Source organism: Orbicella franksi, chromosome 10, assembly GCF_964199315.1.
Source record: "Orbicella franksi chromosome 10, jaOrbFran1.1, whole genome shotgun sequence".
NCBI lineage: Eukaryota > Metazoa > Cnidaria > Anthozoa > Scleractinia > Merulinidae > Orbicella > Orbicella franksi.
Window position 1 is genome coordinate 8,486,541 of NC_138154.1, and position 22,376 is coordinate 8,508,916.

Here is a 22,376-nt window from a genome sequence, read left to right on the forward strand (position 1 = left end):
TAACGAAGAGGCAAGATTTGCTGTTACTCCGAGTTTCGTGCTTACGCACTCATCAGACAGTATTTAATGATAAGCATTCCTATCAACTAGATATATATACACGGTATTAAACAATAGGCTAATTGCTGGACTAGTTGCATTACAATAAGTGATAGTTATACTGGAAAACAATAGGTGTGAAGACAGAAATTACGGGGACGAGTATAAACTGCGTGGGTGCAGTACAATATAAAGAAAGTGTCAAGCGTTCTTCAAGTAGAATTTGTTCTCGTGCCGGCATTTAGAAATAAGTTCTGATCTTTTGTTTAGTAGATTGTCGTTGCTATGTTTGATAATCATTAGTTTTTCTGTGAGGCAGAGGTCGCATCGTTTGGAAATGTTGTTGTAAGGTCTTGCACGGCTAATAATTGACCATTTGATGTTGAAGTCTTGTTTTTTGTCGTGTAGTTGCCAGATGTATTTAGAAAGCTCGGTGCTGTTGATGTGTTTTCTGTGCTTAAATGTGGATTTGTGCTGCGAGAATCTCTGTTTGAATGTTCCTTCTGTCAGTCCAATGTAGTTCTTGGTTGTGTTGTTAGTTGTAACTTGTGCGTTGTAGATTACACTGGAAGTCAGGCATTTGTTGTCTAGCGGGCATTGGTCTTTTTTGCGGCAGTTGCATTGCTCTCCGGTGATTGCGTTGGCGTTGTTGTCGGCGTTTGTTATTTTCATGTTGTGTTTGTTGATTACTGTTTTCATGTTGTCCATGCAACTGTAGCTGACTTTGACGTTGTTTTTGTTGAAGAGGCTGTGGTATTTATGTTGGTTCGGAAAGTGCTTAGATATGAGCTTCAGGAATGTTCTACCGATGTTTGTCTTTACGTTTTTACTAAATGGAGGGTTGTACCATATAATGTTTCTTTGTCTGTTGCGTCGGGGGCGTGTTGGTTGATTGTCTTCGTTGTAAATTAGTGTTTCAGAGTATCCGCTGGCTTTCAAAGCAGTTTCGTAGATTGGTTTGGCCTTGTTGAATTCGTGTTCGTTGCATGAGTTGGCGGAAATACGGCGATTGATGGATGCTGGAAGTTGCTTTATTATGTTAGGTGGGTGGTTAGACTTTGTGTTGATGTACTGCGGCTCGTCGTTAGGCTTTCTGTAGGGGCAGTAGGTACCTTTTGTAAGATCGAAGGTGACGTCCAGGTAGTTAACAATTTTCATGTTAGTCTGTATGGTAATGTTAAGTCCATATGTCTTGAAGCGTCTTGTTATGTCCTTCCTTGTACGGTCTGCTTGAGGTCTGGAGATGTTTTTGAAGATGGCAAGTCCGTCGTCTCTGTAAAGCCCGATGTTGTCTATCCCGTATATGTTACACAGGTCGTCGAGAATGAATAAGCCTACGAGCTCGCATACTTCGGCTCCGTCGAAGCTGCCCATAGTAACGTCAAAAGAACTGTTGTTTTTCTTGATCCAGGCGGTGTTACTGTCAAAGAGAAGGGATTTTCTTGAATGCATAATAATATCGATGTCGCGGTTCGTAATGGAAGTGAATTGTTTGGCGAAGTTGAAAATAGAAAATATGATAGAAAATATGAAGACGGGCATAAATACTAGTAAAGTTTAGAAATATAAATGAGCTACACTTAAGAGACTAACCAGACGACATTCGAATAGTATCCCATGATGCACCTCGTTGAGACTTATATTATCACTGCGTACGTGACGTCATCATATGTTCCACGCTCTCGCGAAAAAACCATGGCATGCTTTCACACTTGTTTGGATTCCGTGGCTTATGCTTTCAAGAGTAGCGATTTAGTTTATATTCACTGCGTTTCCAAGGAGAATTTTGCCGTTATGGTGAAGGGTTTTACTTGTGTTTTGTTGGTCTGTTGGGAAGTACATATAAGCTATGTGGAAAGCATGGACGAACGAAGAAGAGCTCTCATCCCTGCAGTTGTTGACAATTCGCTGGCGGATGAATTATTTGCTGAGGTAAGAAGCCCTGTGCTGATACAAATAAGTTCTTCTTGTGATATCACGGTAAGTTCTCAAGATTCTGTGATCTTTTTTTTTAGGCTTGTTAACCGAGACAAGCGATCTCTGGAGTTGCTTTTGTGTTTTAGCTACGCGGCATCGCATCGCTGAAGTGTGCGGTCTTTTGTAAAACAGTAAGCTTAATTTAAATCAGCTAGAAGACATCCTAAAATAATGGTAAAATTCATGACCCTCCTGCTTGTTCCTTTTTTACAGTGTCTTGACCCAAGTGATCTTACAGGAGATGGACTGACCAGATCATTGCTTTGGTCTTTTGAATGAATACCTGCTCCCGCCGCTCAGTACGTGAGACCGAGTGTGATAAAAGACTCTCCACTTGACAATCGTTTACCACCAATGGAAATCGACGAATACCACTGTAACTGTTCTACTTCGACAACTTACTGCTTAGTGGCACTGAATTCCAAGACTTTTACCGAATTATTGTCAGATCGTAGTGAAGAGGGTAGCCCTGTAATCAGCGAAGACGAATGTTTTCCTGAAGGGGATGAGCAAGAAGACAACTCTGTTGATCTGGATGATCACCAGTCTGATCCCGATGAGGTGGAGTACTTCTCAGAATCGTTCAATGTTAAAGGGTCATTCTGGGCAACTAAATATCAGGATGCCCTAAAAAAAGCTTTGGAACTGAAATCTACAAAGGAATATGTCCCAGTTAGAGCCTCTTTTGAAACAAGCAATTTGACAGACAAAAATGCCATCCCATTTGAAGTTCTGTGCAATGGAGTTTGGCTTGTCATTGGGTGCTGTGGAGTGGAGAAAATTCCAAATTTGACAAAAGCCATCAAATGGGATGAAATTACTGACTACAAGTTGTGCTTCATAAAGAGACGATGGATACCGAAAATCAGAGACTTTAGACTTTACTCTGCAGTAACAATTACCAAGAAAGGTCGGTGGGGCAAGAATGATAACAACAACCAATATAACAGTGACTTGTGCTTGGATATTTAATCTCAAAACTATTACAAACTTTGACTCCAAGGATTTTGATAAACAATTTTCACTCCCTGCTCCCTTTTTGTAACAATTTTTGTGGTACTTTACATGTAGAAGGATTATGTTATTAAAAGCATTGGAATCATTTATTGATTACAGTATTATGTTATTTTAACACTGTCATCAATTGCTGGTTACTGTATTATGTAATTTTAACATTGAAATCATTTACTGATTATAAACGTATTGGCCAGGCGAAACTGTGTAAATTATTGCTGCCAACCAAAAAAAAAAAAATGGACATAGACATTATAGTAGGGTTGTCATCAAGGGCCACAACCCATAACACAACATTGCTGCTTAGGATAAACAAAAGATTTTCATAACACCACTGCTTTGCAACTTATTGACAGCCCTGACTATATTAATTAAGTTTATTCAGTAGGACCACTATCACAAGTTGGGGGGTAGTTGTCCTTCAGGCCTATGAAGCCTCTGGTGAATTGTTGTCTGGTTTCGGGCAGGAAGAAAGCTATGGCCTGCTGTGAAGATAGAAGAGTCTTCTCTTCTGCTCAAGGTCAGATGATGGAGCCTGAGGGGATGTTCAGAAGCATCAATGTTGTCTGGCACATCTGGTGCTTCATTGAAAGAAGGCAATTCTTCCCATTCTCTGTATCTTTCATTTGCTGTCCAGTAGTAAAATGGGAGGTCATCTCTGATTCTCTTAGTAAATTCCCTGATGACATTAAGAAGAAATATAACAATAATAACTATAACAATAACCATAACAATAACAATAATAATAATATTATAATTATTATTATTATTATTAATATCAATAACAATAATAATATTATTATTATTATTGTTATTATTATTATTAATATCAATAATATTAACTTGTTTTTCCTCACCTCACCAGCTTCCTCCAGAGAGCTTTAAATTCCTTCAAAGTAAAAATGAGACCTAGGAAATGATGCAGCAGTGCAAAGAAAGCTTCAACATCATCTGTTGTGCCAGCACGTGGATGTTCTTCAAAGCCATGAATGCCATTCTCTTTTCTGCGGAATTCAATGCTCTCAATGTTGGTGGTGACTGCAATGACGGTCTCTTGTGAAAATCCACAAATTCCTTTGATTGGCCTACAAATTACCACAAAGCAACACAAATTATTAAGTTATCCAATTCCTTCTGGCTTAAACTTAACATAACACCTGGATTTTTGAGAAAAAGGCGTTCTAAAATTGTTCTTTTAAATGTTTTATTTATAAGAACAACACAGTAATAAAGCATGTACAATGCAAGTAGATTTCAAGTTTTGATTCATTTTTCCTTTTTGATATAGTTAAGTATTGAACCATTAGTCCTAATTGTGTATGTACATTTGCATACTTAAATGAACATACTTGTTGACATCGACAGTTGAAAGGTCTGGGTTCTCCTTATGCCATGGTATCCACTCATCTAATATCATGTTCAGCATTTCATAGTTGCGCTTGCATCACTCCAACTCAGAGAGTCCTCTCCTGTCAGCTGCCTCATGCCATCCTGCAAAGAACTGGGACTCATGAGGTTTAAACAATATAATATTCTTTATCATCAGAGTAGACATGACAGCAGAACCCTATTTCTTAGACAGAAAACTGGGAGAAGAGATCAAGTAAGAAAAGGAGCATTGTTCAAGGGTTTGGCACTGATCTACACTGTTTCAGCCTAAGCGATGATTTGTTAATTGTGAGCTTTCTTTTTTGTGTTGGAAAATTATATACACAGGCTAAAAATTAGATCCTCTGGCGGCTTTCCCAGGTGGGTGTAGTTGGCATGGCTTAAGGAGAAGATAAGCATACGACCCAGGTTTACAAGAAAGGTCCTTTTGAATTTGGTGAAGGAGTGCTAACCTGCAATTATATCAATGTATTTTGCTTCCTGTATGTAGCCATGTTCATGCAAAAATTTTGCAACTAGGAAAGACAGCATCCTTTCTGCACCTCCTACTGACTGCTTTTGCTCTCCAGTTAAGGAGGCACGTGTCAACCCAGTGCCTGCATCCAACATTGCTTCGTCAAAACCTTGCAGATTCATTCCGTCAAATCCACCTGAGATACAGAACATTAAAAAATTATATTTCAAAATAACAGCAGCTTTCTCTTTATTTTGTACATATGTAAATGGTCATTGTGAGCCATGTGAGCACTCTAGCGGTCCTCTATAATGACCTGGAAGGTGACCAGGCAGCACAGAAATATGCCCCCCCCCAAAAAAAAACGAAAAAAGGCACCTATTTTATTGATAATGTTAACATATTCTGAGAATCTGGTGTGCAGGCAGTATGACTAAGTGTTTGTTTTGTTATTCTGATGTGTATAAAACAGAAAATGACTGTTTTGAAATCATGACGAGTTCAAAGTAATAATTGTTATCATTGTTTTAAGAAAAGTAAAGGGGGTCTCCTCTCTGCTAATAAATACTCTACCTTCCCTGGTGTGCTTCCAGATTCTCTTAAGAATATGGCAGTGATCCTCCCTTTCATGAAATGTGTCGTTTGTTAATGGATCAACTTCAGGAATGTAGAGAAATGTGCTGAAGTCCACCCCCTGCCTTTTTAATTCTTCAACACGGTATCTGAAAATTGAAGGGAAAAGCAAACTCTTTGTGGCAAAACTTATTGTTCAGCAACTCGAGGAAGGAATTGGCAAGTTAAAAAAAGCCGAAGTTGTGCCGTACCTTGAAGATGTGAAAAAGTTGTCGACAGAAAAACCATCTTCTGGCATTAAGGACGAAGGTAAGAGTGGAAAGATTGTTCAAAGTGATTCCAAACCTCCCACTGTAGCGAAGGAAGACTGTCCAAAAACTGTTGGCGACCAGCGCTTTACGTAGACAGTTTAAGATCAGTGGTCAAATTGGGGAGCCTGAGCAGAAAGATAAAATTAGCTTCTCCTCACTGGCATGTCAAATTCAAACGGGGTTGGCCCAGGGTTATGCTGAAAATGAAATTGTTGATGGTGTTATTCGTTTGATCACACCTGGTATGGTGCTTAGAAGTTATCTGGAAACTTACAAAGATCTAACATTGGATCGGTTAAAGAAAATTCTCCGTAGCCACTGTGGTGTGAAGAATACATCAGAACTCTATCAAACACTAGCATCATTATGTCAGAGCCCAAAAGAATCACCTCAGGTGTTTTTAATGAATGCCTTAGATCTGAGGCAGCAGATTCCGTTTGCACGTAGTGAAGGAGATGATGACACATCCATACAGTATGACTCTGGGCACGTACAGCGTCTGTTTCTTCAAACAGTAGAAACTGGTTTACAGGATGAAAGTATTCGTGCTAAGATTCGCCCATTCCCGAAGGAACCCAATGTGTCAGATGAAGTGTTTATGCAACAGATGAGTATGGCAACCTCAGCAGAAAAGGAGAGGTACAAAAAGCTAAGGAACAATAGCAAGACCAAACCACCGGCGTTATCAGTATCTGCAGTATCTGATGACTCGCCTAAAGGAAAGGAAGAAAACAAGAAAAACACCCCTCAGAATGATCTTCTAACAGCTATCAGTGCAATCAAGTCAGAAGTTGACGCATTGAAAAGTGAGGTCAGAAAGAGGAGCACCGACCAAAGTGTACCCCATGGGAAGTGGCCGGAGAGAAGACCACCTTTGTGTTCAAGCTGCCTTGAAAACAAGAAGGAGTATTGCAATCACTGTTTTAAGTGTGGGAGTGACTCTCCTTTTGCAAGAGGGTGCAGGAAGCAGTTAAACAGAAATCGACTGCTTCTGCGAGACGGGAAACAGTCGTAAATCCACCCAAGTCTCACCAATGTAACAACTGCTGTAAAACTGGAGTCGAGAATGGACAGCTGAAGAGATGTAGTCAGTGTCAAAGTGTATGGTATTGTTCTGCAGAATGTCAGAAAGGACACTGGTCTGAACACAAGGTGTTGTGCCAAGCAAGAAGTCATCTCTCTGAGGCAAGTACGAGTAAGTCTAAAGATTTTGTAGACCCAGCCTGTGTTGGCCATTTAACTCCAAGTGAACATGCTAAAGTTATTGGCCTTGTTGGTAAGAAGTGTATGGTAAAGTGCTTCCTCAATGACTGTGAATGTGACTTGTTATGGGACACTGGTGCCCAGGTATCCATAATATCAGTCGAATTACTTCAGCAACACCTAGGACAAGTAGCTATTAGACAGTTGTCAGAGCTTCTGGATACAAATCTAAATTTAACAGCAGTAAATGGGACTAAGGAACCCTACATTGGGTGGGTGGAAGTCAGAGTGATGTTAACCTCTCTCAGCAGTGATAGTAGTCAAGAAGAACTGTTAGTGCCTTTCCTTGTAACATCAGAAAAGTTAGACTGTCCTATTCTGGGATACAATGTCATTGAAGAGCTGGTAAGCCAGGACCAGAATCCAAAGCCAATTATTTACAAGAGTTTCCCTGGAAAAGATAAGGCAAAATTAGATGCCTTTGTTAACTTTATTCAGAGTTCAAGTTCAGATGCCATTTGTAAAGTGAGAACTGGAAGAAAAGATGTGGTCATACCTAAGGATAGCACAGTTACTGTCAGTTGTTGTACAAATACAGGTCCTGTGTACAGGCAAATGCCAATGTTGTTTGAGCCAGACAAACTAGTACAATTGTTGCCAGAGGGCTTGGAAGTTAATGAGACTTTGTTAAACATCAAGCCAGGAAAATCATCCCGTGTACAAGTTGCTGTGTACAATGGTACAGATCATGACATCACAGTTAAGAGCTGCACCTCATTAGGAGTTCTTCAGGTAGTGAAATCAGTGACTGCGGCAGACGTGAGGCTGAGTGAATGCAGTATCCGGACCGACCAACAACATCTAAGGGAGCACGAGCCTCAAAGGCCAACAAGACCAACTCCTTCTGGGCAACAAGATGGAGAAAGCAAAAACCATCTCCCAGCAGTTGACCTTAGAGGCTTAAACCAAGATCAGCAAATTGTAGCTGAGACAATGCTGAGGGAAGAGTGTGAGTCATTCTCCTATAGTGAAGGGGATATTGGTTGCATCCCTGATCTGGAAATGGAGATTAACTTGAAGGATAGCCAGCCAGTGCAGAAGAAGTACATGTCAATCCCTCGACCATTGTACCCAGAGGTGAAACAGTACATTGAAGACCTTCTGAACCAGAATTTCATCACTGAATCTAAGTCTCCATATTCCTCTTCAGTTGTCTGTGTCTGAAAGAAAGATGGGTCTCTGAGACTATGCATCGACTACCGAGAACTTAACCACAGGACTATTGCTGACAGACATCCTATCCCTAGAGTCCAAAAAACCCTGGATAGTCTTGGTGGAAATAGTTGGTTCAGTGTTCTCGATCAGGGCAAGGCATACCACCAGGGGTTTGCGAGCAAGGAGAGCAGAGCAGCCACAGCATTCATTACACCATGGCGGCTGTATGAATGGATAAGGATCCCATTTGGATTGATGAATGCGCCTGCCAATTTCCAGCGGTGTATGGAACGGTGCTTGGGTGAACTGAGGGACAAAGTGGCCATACCATACCTTGATGACATCATAGTATTTAGCAGGACATTTGAAGAACATGTTGAGCACCTGAGAACGGTGTTAAGAGAGTTGCATGAACATGGAGTGAAGCTGAAGCCGTGTAAATGTAGTTTGTTTAAACGTGAGGTTCAGTTTCAAGGAAGAGTTGTGTCAGGTGATGGTTACCGGATGGACCCAGGGTGTGTTAAGGCTATCGCGAAGTTAAAGGAAGTGTCACCTAGAACTGTTGGTGAAGTCAGACAGCTTGCTGGAATATTAAGTTACTACCAAAGGTACATTAAGAACTTTGCCAGAATTGCAAAACCAATTTATGATCTCCTAACTAGCACTGGAATGGATGGTCAACCACCCTCAAAGACACCAACCTGTTGGGGTAGGGAACAGCAACTTGCCCTTCAAGAGTTAGTGAGGCAGCTTAGTCATCCACCTGTTATGGCTTACCCAGATTTCTCAAAACCATTCACTCTACACACTGATGCAATTAAAGACGGTCTTGGGGCAGTGTTGTACCAAAACCAGGATGGGGTCATGAGAGTAATTGCTTATGCTTCATGAACACTGTCACCAGCTGAAAAGAAGTACCACCTTCATGCAGGCAAGCTTGAGTTTCTGGCTCTAAAATGGGCAGTAACTGACCATTTTCATGATTACCTTTATTACTCTCCAAAGTTTACTGTTTTCACGGATAACAACCCCTTGACATACATTCCTGGTCATTCTTTGTGGTGGGTTAAAGAATTGGCCGATTTCTACTTTGAAATCAAGTATCGACCAGGAAAAGTCAATGCGGATGCTGACACCCTGTCCCGAATGCCAATCAGCTTTGAGAACTATATGGAAAGTTGTTCAGAAGTAGCTAGTCAAGATGTTCTGGATGCTGTCACTTCCTCAATCCATGAAACTAACACTGTTCAGACCACTTGGTTGTCATCACTTACAGCAGTGCCTGATATCTTAATGGAACTATGCCACATAGTGAGCTTATCACAGCTCAACAAGAAGATCCCACAATCGGTCGTGTTTTGCACTTTATGCAAGTTGGAAGCCATCTGACCTATCAGGAGAGACAGAAAGAGTCAGCTATTGTATGACAGCTCTTACATGAATGGAACAAACTGTTCATTGCTGAAGATGGAATTCTTTGCCACAATTCTGGATCTAGAGACTGAATGGTCTTACCCAAGAAATACCACAAAAGGGTGTATGAAGAACTACACAAAAACATGGGGCACCTGGGTGCAGACAGAGTAGTGGAACTAGCTACAGAATGTTTCTATTGGCCGTTTATGAGGGCAGACATTACCCATTATGTCATGAAAGTGTGCCATTGCCTAAAGCAACGAAAACCTGCGACTCACGTTAATGCACCACTTCAACCTATTGTTTCTACAGCACCTTTCCAACTTGTTTCCACGATTTTGTTCATCTCGAACCAAGCTCGGGCGGATACCAGTATATATTGGTGATCATGGATCACTACACCAGATTTGCTCAAGCGTATGCTACCCGTGATAAGTCTGTGAAGACTGCTGCTGATAAATTATATAATGACTTTATCATGAGATTTGGATTCCCAGAAACCATCCATCATGACCAGGGTGGAGAATTTGAAAACAAGCTCTTCTACAACCTTGAGAAACTGAGTAGGATTAAACATTAACGGACAACACCCTATCACCCGCAGGGTAATGGGCAGGTCGAAAGGTTCAACCGGACGCTTTTATCCATGCTGAGAGCCTTACCGGAGAAACAAATCCCACTGGTGTGACCATCTCAATAAGGTAGTTCATGCATACAACTGTACCTGTCATGACTCTACTGGATTTTCACCTTTCTATCTACTGTTTGGTAGAAACCCGAGACTACCTATTGACTTAATGTTTGGCTTGAAACCTCCAGAGGGATTTTCTACATATCCTGAATATGTCAGAAATTGGCAACGAGTAATGCAAGAAGCTTGATTTGGCTTCTGCCCATGCAAAGAAAAGTGCAGACGTGGGGAAACAACAGTATGACAAGAAAGTCAGACACACTGCGCTGTGTGAAGGAGATCATGTTCTTGTACCAAACATGACTGAGCGTGGTGGCCCGGGAAAGCTACAACCTTACTGGGAGCAAGAAATCTATCTTGTAACTCAGAAGAGGAAGGATATGCCAGTTTATGAAGTAAAGCCAGAGAGTGGAAATGGAAGGTCGAAAGTTCTCCATCGCAACATGTTTTTACCATGTTCTTACTTGCCAGTTGAGACCCCACTAAAGTCATCAAAGAGTTGCCGTACAGTATCTAGGAGGGCCAAGAGACAGCAGGCTTCACAAGAAGAGACAACCGGAACTACTGATGAGGACATTCTTAGCCTCACACCTGATAAGCTCCAAGAACTTTATGAGTCTACAAGAAATCAGTGTGAGGATCATTGTGGCATTGTTCCAGAGTTACATGTAGTTGAAGAGGACATTGCCCCTTGTCGAGTTGATAGCCCAGACTCAGAGGGAGAAGAAGACCCAGAGTAACCAGTTGGTACAATAGATCATGAGGCTGCAGATAGCTTACCCCTTAGACAGTCACAACGTATGAGCAGACCACCTCTTAGGATGACCTATGATGTAATGGGACAACCCTCCTTTCAAACCAGTTCTACAGCAGGAGCTCAAGGTGTCACAGTATCATACCCACAGCAGTTGTGGCTACCTGTCACAGTATCATGGATGCTACAACCTGTTCTGCAGCCCTATAGCTATTTTGCACCTTTTCCAGTATCATCACAGCCGATGTACCCTGTGCCTATGTGGTGTTACTAGCAGGCCCTTAGAAATTAACGTGAGAAGAAAGAAGCTGATTTGCACCTATTGAAGCTACGTTCATCCTAGATAAGACTGTTAAATGTTTCCTTTTGGTGTTGTATAATGTCGTACAATGTTTTGTGTGTAGAGGTTCAATCTCCTTTCATTAAGACAATTTTTTTTCTCTATTTCTGAATATTCTTTGTACAAGGAAGTCAAATTGTGTTATAGATAAAGGCATTAGGTATTGGAAAGTAATACTGCCGCAAAGACAGAACAGTGACATCTGAGTGCAACATACGCTGTTTTTCTGGCCTGATCAACCAGAATACTTTCACCCCAGGATGAGATACCAGTGTACAAAGAACTGTTATATGAGATAACCTAGAAGAGACTATTGTCTATTCGTTCATGTTGAGGACAACATCTTTTTTCAGAAAGGGAGAAATGTTGAGAACTGGAAGTAGTTATTATAGAACGATAGGGGCCTGGCACTAGAAAAAGAAGAATGTAATCCAAGATAGTGTTAAAAAGTTAGATGCTCTGTTGTAATTTGTGGTTTGTTGGGCGTGTGGACTAACATGTCCGCTCAAAAGAGGAAACTTGTCCAATCCGATGATCTACCTGACCCGTCTGGTGAAGTAGGCACTTCTGACTCAGAGGAAGACGAGTCATTGGCCTTTGCAAAGTCCTTATTCTTCAAGAACAAAGGCAAACAGGGAAAGTGCATAAATACACCAAAGAGTGCTCCAAAGGATACACCAAAGAGTCGAAAAGATGGAAAGAAAGCAGCCAGAAAGAAGACCAAAGCAACAGCAATAGCAGATGAACTTACAGTGCTGTAGTTTATGGAAAGAGCGCGGAGAGATGAGGCGTTTATGGAGCGAATGGCAGAAGTTGAGAGGGAAAGCAGAAGAGAACAACAAAAGTTTTCAATGGATGCGTTAAAGACCTTAACTTGTTTTATAAGAACATTTTATTCGTTTCAGTTCATTGACCATGATTTCATGTGTTATGATTAATTTCAAGATCAAGATAACTATGTAGCAGGACAATGATTCCAGAAATGAAGAATATAAAGAAGGTAAAATTACCGTTTATGCCAAAACATAATATATACCTGAGCAATTATTTAAAATTGATTTTGAAAAATACAATTGTTTGGTGATTAATTTTTTGAAATGAAATTAATATACACATACCAGAGAAAAGCGTAAGGCAACTTATACGAGTTTTTAAATACAAGAATAATTTGTTTTCAATGATTGAAAAAAAAATCTTACTCTGAACATCGGAAAGCTTTTATAACATTTTTAATTGTACCTGTAACAAATGGAAAGGGACAAAATTTCAGTCTATTTACATTGATCTCCAGTCAATCCACCTGTATGTTTTAAATTTAAACCAGAACATTCCAATAAAAATAATAAATTTGGTTCAATGTTTGTACTATGACAAATGGTCCGTTATATCATCTCCAATGTTCCTTGCGCAAAGCTGCTCGTCTCCATTGAAAAACTTTGATCCATTTCATCATCATCCTCAACGGGGTCTATAGCGCTCGGATCTCCAACATCTATACAAATATTGTGAAGGACACAACAAGCCATGATAGTGGTGGGGACTCTGCTTGTTTTTTCCTCCAACAGTTTATAGAGACACCTCCAACGACCTTTCAAAATTCCAAAGGCTTGTTCTATAACAACCCAGGCCTGACTGAGGGCACAATTGAAACGTAATTGGCTCTCAGTTAATGTTGGTGTTTGCTTAAACGGCTTCATCAGCTAGAGACAAAGGATACACTGAGTCCCCTACCAGAAGAGGTCCAACTTCAGAACCCCCAATTCTCTTTGAAGGTGCGTTTAGCCAGGTACCTTGATCAATTTCTCTCTGCAGTTTGCTGAAACGGAGAATACGGACGTTGTGAATGCTACTGGGGTAGCCCGTACTCACATCAAGAAATTTAAAAGATGCATCAGCAACACCTTGGATCACAATAGAATAATCTTGCTTTCGATTGAAGTATTCAATCCGTTTGTTGACAGGCACTGTTTTTAATGCAATATGACTACCATCAATTGCTCCTACCACTTGCAGGAACAGGGACTTGTTTGTGAACAAGCGAGTGCTTTGCAGCACCTCTTGCTCACCGCTTGCCGCCTTGTTTTGCGACACCTGCAGGTTGTTCATTAAAACAGCGTTATCCTTATCGCCCCATACCAGATCAGCATAATCAAAGATTGGTAGAACAAGGCTATTGTAATAAAGAAGGCGTGCGTTATACGGCAGCAAGTGCTTAATCCTACGCAAAAGACCTAGTCTCTGGTTCACTTTAGATGTCACATGTTCCACATGTTTGGTCAAGGTAAAGTTAGATGGAATTCCTGGTCGAGGTCTACTTACTCGACTATGTTGATCATGAGAATAGCGGCTCCATTTTAGATTAAACGTTACTTTTAGACCTTATTTGAAATTATCACCAATACTTCTTTACCTTAGCTCTTTCATATCGTTACAGACAGCAACATCTCTAACGTTACCATGCACTCTTGACCAAAATAAAGCAACTTGCCAATTTAATTACAAAGTGTCTTAATTGATCCATCTTAGTGTACCGGACTCTATCAAAGCCGCACAACTTTATTCTCCTCTTACTTTACTCAGCCAACACATCTTAACATGACCAACGTGTATGTGATCCACTGGGAAATTTCTTTAAAACCACACAACTCAACTCTACTCTGTTTACCAGATGAACAAACTCTAAATCCACTCACCTTAAACCTTCCAAGCCAATCCTATCTTCTGACTCGACTCGACTCTCTACTCAAAATGGACTGTGCTCTTATGACTCGATTCTGCTCGACAGGACTCTCTAATCTACTGTACCCCAATGGACTTAAATGCACTCTTCTTGACTTGACTTGACTAGAGTCGTTTCTGCTCGACTGAACTTGACTCTACGCGACTCTACTCTACTCTTCTCTACTCAACTGGACTCCACTCCACTCCACTCGACTCTACCTGACCCGACCCTTTCTGATCCAACTCAACTCTACTCTCTACTCAAAATGGACTTGAGTGTGCTCTTTTGACCCGATTCTACTCGACATGACTCTCTAATCTACTGTAGCCCAATGGACTTTAATGCACTCTTCTTGACTCAACTCGACTAGAGTCGTCTCTACTTGACTCAACTCGACTCTACACGACTCTACTCTACTCTTCTCTACTCAACTGGACTCAACTGGACTCGACTCGACTCTACCTGACCCGACCCTTTCTGATCCAATTCGACTCTACTCTCTACTCAAAATGGACTTTAGTGTGCTCTTTTGACCCGATTCTACTCCACGACTCTCTAATCTACTGTAGCCCAATGGACTTTAATGCACTCTTCTCGACTCGACTCGACTAGAGTTGTCTCTACTCAACTTAACTCGACTCTACACGACTCTACTCTACTCTACTCTTCTCTGCTCAACTCGACTCGACTCAACTCGCACAAATCACAAAAATTACTTCTAAGTAAACAGATCTTAGTCTCCTAGGCTAAACTGTACGTAACTCATGCGTCTGCGGTACGCTTCCTGTTTTTTACAAATTTCGTGAGGAGTAACCTTTCAAAGCTTTCCCAGATTCTTTTAATTTTGAGCATCGATTCTCTTAAGCGCGTCACGGATATCGTGGGATGATGGAATGGTATTAAGATCTACATTTCATGGGCACGGTTTCAGCACAGGGAGGCCATACAAGCAGCATGTCTGATTGTATGTTCAAAATATAAAGAAATGTATGGAATATTGAAGAGTCTTAATATCGTAGACTTATATCAATTAATGTCTTTGTTAAAGCTCAAAATAAACGTAAATTTACCTCAGTTGTGTATTGTCGTTTCTGCGGCTCTAAATGACGAATTAATTTGAGCGATTTGGTGGGTTTTGCGTTGACTGTTACTACACGTAAAAAGAAGGAGACAAGCTTGTCTCCTTTTTGAGTGTCTAAGTTTTCAACTCTATGAGCACACTAGATTAATATCAATATAACGTAGTGGTAAAGCATAACCATTTCTTTTCGTCACGTTAAAAAGAAATCAGTCTTTTATACAATAATTGTTAGAAGATTTTGGTCAGGTCATAAATAGGGTAGAGAAAATTGCAGATTTTGGTCTTAAATAGGGTAAGGGTTTTGGGAGGCAGGCCGCACACCCCCACCTAATTTTTCTGGGACTACCCCCTCCCCAAGGGTAAACGTTCGCTCTTCCTTTTAAAAGCTTGTTTTGAAATTTCCTTCCAGTTGTACCAAAGCGCACTGTTCTCCCGCATAAACTCATTGAATTCTATATCAATGGAGAAAACTTGGACTCAAAATTGTAGGTTTTGTCGCTTCTGCAGACCTCGACATCCCAAGTCAATAATGTTTACGACAGGGTGCGCTTGACAAAGAACTTTTATTGAGAAATATATTCTCATTAAATTTCTTTTTTTTACGGTTTTTACGGTTTGGTTGTTACTGTTTGTGAATACATACATAACAAGACGCCTGTTGGGCGTACACTCCGGCCATTTTAGGGGTATGTAGGTTTCGCGTTTGAGATTGATGTTGGGGGGTTGATTTATGCCAAAATGATATGTATGTATGCTTTAGAATAAACAATGGGCTGTTGGGCATTCAGTTGGGCTATTTTAGGATTTGGGTTGGAATTGGAAGATAACTTTTTTTTTCTTGTTGGGCTCTTATATTTGGCTCTTCCTGTTCTGGATTATAAATGGGTGGGTGGGGCGGGGGTTTACCTGTGATGAACTGGTGTGGTACAGATAGCTGAGCAAAGTGCTGGCTTTATGATACACGTATAATTGCATTTTGAGTTTTCAATATGGTAAAGGAAATGTTTGGTTTGGACTAATTATAATATGTGATTACTGAAGTACATCTGACTAGGGGTTTTTCAATCCATAAATCTAATGAGGGTGCACATGCCCCGAACCATGAACCACTCTGTTTTAGGTTTAGGTTGTGAAGGTAATTACAAAAGCTGCATAATTGTTAGTGTTTCTTTCCCTGCATTCCCCTAATAAAATACAAATGTTTTCTTATTATTAACTAACAGTTTTATTTTCCTTATAGAAAATAAGTTAACATGGTGATAAGTAGAAGGCAGGAAACTACGTAAAATTGTCCGGGAACAACAACAAAACAGATTCTACGAAAACTAAGAACGGTATAATAAGAATAATATTAGGAAGGCTAATATTGTTCTTGTATGGTGGAAATAAAATGGGCTTATTTTCCACTTTAAATCTCTTGTACAACATTAACTAAAACATGATAAAACGTAGTCAAGCATTTACCAAAATATTAATATTAAAACACTAACTAGTACATGGTAGTACTGTGTTTTGGCAATGTTTGAAAATGATTTTGTGACTGTATTTGGAACAACAATTATTAAGACCAGTATTGTAAATGTCATAATGTGTGGTCCAACATTATCTAAAGCATGCTAAACATTAACTACAACATGGTGGTACTTTTCAAAGTGATCTTGTGACTGTGTGAAGGTTCCACCATCAGAGTTTTAAATTTCTGACACAGCAAGAACTAAAACATGGCAAAACATTAACTTGAACATGGTAGTGCTTTGGTGAAGGTTCCACCATCAGAGTTTTAAATTTCTGACACAGCAAGAACTAAAACATGGTAAAACATTAACTAGAACACGGTAGTACTTTGTCTTTGCAAAAATTTTTCAAAGTGATTTTGTCATTTTTGTGAAGGTTGTATCACTTAAGACAACAATAAAGAGTTTATGAGGCCACTAAGTGTCTTGTCACTCCAAGTCTTTTACTGTGTTTTTACTTTCTTTGATGGTGACTCTTGTTCTTGGGAATCACCTTGTGTTTCTTTAGCTGGTGTAGCATGTTCAATTACTTTTCTGTCCAGATCCAGTCGTAAGATGTACTTTGTATTGAGAAGGTTGATGACATCTTGCTCTGTGGGCTTTATTTTGGGAGTTTGCCAATTAAAGAGATGCTGAATGACCTGAAAATTAATAAAATGTTGGGATTGAGGAATGAACTGAAATGGTTCTTGTTATATATCATAATCTGGTGACTTACTGAAAGGTATTTCTAAAATGTTAGGTAGCATTTTTGTTGTTGTTGTTTTGATGTCTATGAAATCATTCACAGCTGATGAATGAGTGTCTGTAAACTAAATCTAAGTGGGTAGAGTAGAAACGAAACAAACTAAACAAAGGAAAACAATAGTGTAGCCATGGTACAGCTGATGTCTAAATTCAACAATTATGCAACGCGCCCGAGTTTTCCATGAACGCCAGAAAAAGTCAACGAGGTGCAGCCGAGCTGGTTACATATACACATAAAGCCTTTACTTATAAACTATTAAAAAATGTTAAAGCTAAAAGCTTGTGGGGTTGTGTACAGAATTAAAATGCAAGTTTAAACGATAAATATGCTAAGAATAACCAAAAGCTACAAATAAAAGGAGAAAAATCATCCACATTAAAAAGATCACTGATAAATAGAGACAATAGTTAAGAATAGATTAAATTCTCAGACCTTTGTTGATTATCTGCGTATCTTAGACGAAAGAATTAAGATCCTTAAAAGTGTAACAATTAAAGACATTTTTCAAACATGATTTCATGTCTGTGCATTGTAGTATCGATCAACTCAATCGTCCTACCGCGTTCCAGAGGACAATGGAGTTTAAAACATATTTCACGACAAAACTTGTAGCTATCGGCCCATGCTTGAGTCTATCGGCCATAGAAAACGAAGTCGAGTAGTCTAATTGTTATGGTAGAGACTCTAAAGGATTACATTCCAAAAACTGCCGTTTCATGTGCTTCAATCTAAAAAAGAAAGGTCTTCTCTTCAAAAAGCAACCTGCGCATGATCGTTTTCTATATGGGCGATTATATTTCACCACATTTTCTTTGATTCTGATTGGTTTACTTTGATCACGCAACGTGGTAGTGTTCAGATGCGGAGGCACCACCAGCCCATAGTGCCCATCTGAGGAAAATGCCCATATGGCTAGTCCCCGTCCGTTTTTTTCAGTAAACTAGTGGGTACAACATAGTGGATTTTTGCATTTGGTTGGTTTATCCTGTTTTGTTACGAAAATATATCATATTTTGATTTTCATACCTTACATGTAGATTTCAGATTAGTGCTTAAGATCTTTACTTAATTGACAGCGGATTCCACCCCAGTTTCTGTGCATTTACATTGTTCATTTTCTTGGCGTTAGCCGAGAAATATCACCATTTGCCATAATTTATTGTTGTACTTGGTTATGGCACCAACATAACCTGGTTTAAAACCTGATGGTAAACAATTTTGCAAGGTCTGAAGAGATTAGTTCTGTACTTGTAGTCCTTTGCCCTCTATAGAGTATTATTCACTAAAATGTTCAAGGGCTCATTAGGGCGATACTTTTTCTGGTTTGAAGAAGGGCTACAGTCCCGAGAGAAATTGAGGTTAACTAGTTGAGTTGATAAGGTCACGTATAATTTGCTGAATTAGCACTACTTCATGATGTGTACGTTGGATATATATTTTGACAAAGATTTTCTGTGGAGTTGTTTCAATCTGAAAAAGAATATTTTTCCAAGCTCTCCGCTTTAGTTTGTTGGGGAATTGCAGAGATTTCAATGTCTAAAAAACGAGAATTTAATTTCCGTGTTGTAGTTCTTTTTAATACTTTCTGAAAAGGCGTTCAATCTCAAATAAACACCCTATCTAAGGTTAAATTTTCTATATATGTATTTCTATTCTTAATATAGAGCAGGAAGGGTTAAAATGTGGGATCAATATCAGCAGCTGGGCAAAGTCCCTTACGTAAAAAACTTATTTAAATTACTTAAAAGTCCCCTATGTAACTACAACAATTTAAACTGTTACAATTACTGTCAGGACCCCCTATACAGTTCTGTTGTCCTAAAAGTTCCAACTTCCCTAATAATTCTTAAAATTTTTCAAGATTCTTAAATGTCTTAGAGGTTCGAACTTTAAGAGTCCTTAAAGTTCGAATTTTAACAGTCCTTAAAGTTCGAACTTTTAGAGTCCTTAAAGTTCGAACTTTAAGAGTCCTAAAAGTTCGAATTTTTAGAGTCCTAAAAGTTCGAACTTTAACAGTCCTTAAAGTTCGAACTTTTAGAGTCCTTAAAGTTCGAACTTTAACAGTCCTTAAAGTTCGAACTTTTAGAGTCCTTAAAGTTCGAACTTTAAGAGTGCTAAAAGTTCGAACTTTAAGAGGCCTTAAAGTTCGAACTTTAACAGTCCTAAAAGTTCGAACTTTAAGAGGCCTTCAAGTTCGAACTTTAACAGTCCTAAAAGTTTGAACTTTTAGAGTCCTTAAAGTTCGAACTTTAAGAGTGCTAAAAGTTCGAACTTTTAGAGGCCTTAAAGTTCGAACTTTAACAGTCCTAAAAGTTCGAACTTTAACAGTCCTAAAAGTTCGAACTTTTAGAGGCCTTAAATTTCGAACTTTAAGAGTCCTTTAATTTCGAACTTTAAGAGTAATAAAAGTTTGCACTTTAAGAGGACTAAAAGGACTAAACTTGTTCTATATCAGCACCGCTAGGACTCTTTAAAGTTGTGGAAGGCATCCGGCATAGCAACTAAAAATGGCTCGTAAAGATCTGATTCAGGCAAGTGTTCTGAAGTCAATCGGTGTAGTTGAATATCTGACTCAGTTAAATCTGACTGGCGGGTTCAATCACAAACGTATGCTTCCTTTCTCCCTCACCTCCCCCCGGCACCACCTGTCCTCGCCCGAAATAAAAAATTGACTTCTAATAGTGGGTCATTTTGTAATTCAGGCACTCCGTTTGTGTTAAACTAAGTCAATATGGTGGTGTATCAGCAAAGCGTGTAACAGGAGGTGAAACTGTTTATTTAACTCAGCAATAAACAACATATATATCAATGATTACAAGTTTATTCTTTCGCCGATTTACACAGCAATGATTCAATGTTTTTGAAATACAGATGCAATGATTGCAATGGCCAACCTGTTAAACTATCAACTTCATACAACTTTAAAAGTTTCTTAATGCAATACTTGTAACAAAACTAAATCGACTGTCTTTAACTCCTACATGGATTCGCATTTTGGTAAAAATATTGACCCATTAATCATCTACATATCATTGATAACTAAGGTAACTAAGGTAATTGTGTAGTAATAAAGTAGTTTCAAAAAGGTCAAAAAAGATTCTTTTCATTCAGTGGTGAAATGCTAAAAGTTCTATTTGTTTTATTTTTATTTGTTCATTTATTTATTTAACCAGCATTGGCTCTAAAATTTCCATTTTGACCATTATTTGTTCCAAGCTGCGGGTTAGCAGGCGTTGGCTTATTTCCAACTGTTTCCCCTCAGCCAGTTTAGCGTTGTGTACAACGTGGATGGACTGGTTACCGTTTGCTGTTTCCATGATGAAGCTATGATAATAAAGCAGTGTTCTCAGAAAAAATGTGTTTAGTAGCAAGACATTGAGCTTAGTTTTTCTTATCAAATATGATTGTATCGTATGTAACACCCATAATGAAATGGCAGCTATACCCATAATGTATAAAATATCGAGCTCATAATTTTCAGTAGAATTCCGACTACATTTCCGTTAGAAAACGATTTCCAATAATCTTCAAGCCGCAGCAAAATCCCGCGGACTGAAATGGTTTTTGAATCTTACAGTTGTTCTCCCGGGCTCATTGTTTCAGTGGTAAAGATTTAGGTTTTAAGTCGCATAATGGTTTGGTAACTTTATTTATTAGTAGTGTTTGCAATCAATTTATCGAGTGGTAACTTAATAATTACATCTTCTTCCAAGCATTAGAAAAACCAGAAAACTTTATTATGTGGACTCCTTCCATTCACTGCACGCTTACAGAACGGCTGTTAGAAAACGTGTTCAGCCAGTTGGATTGTAGCATTTGGAAGTATACTATAAGAATTCTATTAATAACCAATGGTGCATACCTTAAATCAAGGTGGATGGATTCGACGCCTTGAACATATTGCAGGGCAAGGAAGTCGTCTTTGGCAAACAGTCTCCATTTTCGTTCCCACTTCTCAAAGAGGGGTGAACAAATAATTTGGCTGCGCAATGGAGTGGGTAATCGCCACTTAAATACGCCAATGACTCCAGTCCCTTTACTTTTAATGTTGAGGGACATCTAAAGGAAGATGACATTGCGTTAAAGATTATTACTTTCCATTCCAAACCACTACTTATATTAAACGGTTACTCGGACATTAAATCCAAGCAGGATAAGATCAAGCTAAGAAACTGAATCCCAAGGTGATCCTCTTTCTTTTTTGGAAATCGTACCCGCGTGTTTGTTTTCTTGTAGTATTTGATGTTTGGTTGGCCTATAGCCTAGTTACGTCCCCGATATCAAGAATTCGTTGATATTTCATCTGAGAACACTTTGATATTATAATAATTAAAAAGTGCAAGTCATAAAGGGTATTGTTATTAGTCTTAATAATGTTTTAGCAGAGAAAATCAGTTACCTTTTCCAAGGATTCCCAGAGCAAGTTCGCCCGATCTTTCTCCAAAAGGGAAAAGTGGCGCATTTGGTTGTTGGCGAATATGGTCATGTAATTGCCCTCTTCTTAGCGCTTGACCACATCCTTTGACTTGGCAGATCGTCATCACGGCATCGCAAGTCATGGTGTGAGAAGGTATCAGACAACTTCAGGAAAGAAACAGAAGTATGTTGCTCTATCAATTATTGGAGCTTAGAATGCTTCGAGGTAACTGTAAAACTCGTAATCGAGTACCATTTGCGCTACGCAAATTATTTTTGGCCTGCATAATATATTACGTTTTACCATTTATTATTTTTTGGGTATCCTTTAAAATTAACATTCTAACGCGCGACAGTTTCAGTAACACTCCAACTAGCGCGAGACAAGACGGGGACAAGAGCGCGCGCACGAAGCGTGAGAACGAGCGCCAAGCGCGAGGTGTACTGCAGGCTATACTCCAACAAACTATATATGAGTAAAAAATTTAATAAATGACGTTTACGACAGAAATATAATCC

General features: G+C 39.3%; 3 protein-coding genes and 1 pseudogene across 3 annotated transcripts in view; 2 read left to right on the forward strand and 2 right to left on the reverse strand.

The window, feature by feature from the left end:
• LOC145501057 (uncharacterized) overlaps nucleotides 1-1,246 on the reverse strand; it is a 176,870-nt gene extending 175,624 nt beyond the window's left edge. Inside the window, exon 1 of the mRNA XM_081480620.1 lies at nucleotides 5-1,246. Within this exon, the coding sequence (XP_081336746.1) occupies nucleotides 241-1,197 (957 nt within the window). The 5' untranslated portion in view covers nucleotides 1,198-1,246 and the 3' untranslated portion in view covers nucleotides 5-240. The remainder of the gene's footprint in view (nucleotides 1-4) is intronic.
• Nucleotides 1-16,445, forward strand: part of LOC145500997 (uncharacterized) — a 383,300-nt gene extending 366,855 nt beyond the window's left edge. Inside the window, exon 2 of the mRNA XM_081480569.1 lies at nucleotides 15,831-16,445. The gene's annotated coding sequence lies outside the window, so the exon portion shown is untranslated. The remainder of the gene's footprint in view (nucleotides 1-15,830) is intronic.
• Nucleotides 3,427-5,744, reverse strand: LOC145501599 (uncharacterized; annotated as a pseudogene).
• On the forward strand, nucleotides 10,511-11,662 carry LOC145499341 (uncharacterized). Its single transcript, XM_081478849.1, has 2 exons — nucleotides 10,511-11,434; nucleotides 11,642-11,662. The coding sequence occupies exon 1, from the start codon at nucleotides 10,582-10,584 to the stop codon at nucleotides 11,020-11,022; it is 441 nt and encodes a 146-aa protein (XP_081334975.1). The 5' UTR covers nucleotides 10,511-10,581; the 3' UTR covers nucleotides 11,023-11,434; nucleotides 11,642-11,662.
• Nucleotides 16,446-22,376: the final 5,931 nt, after the last annotated feature.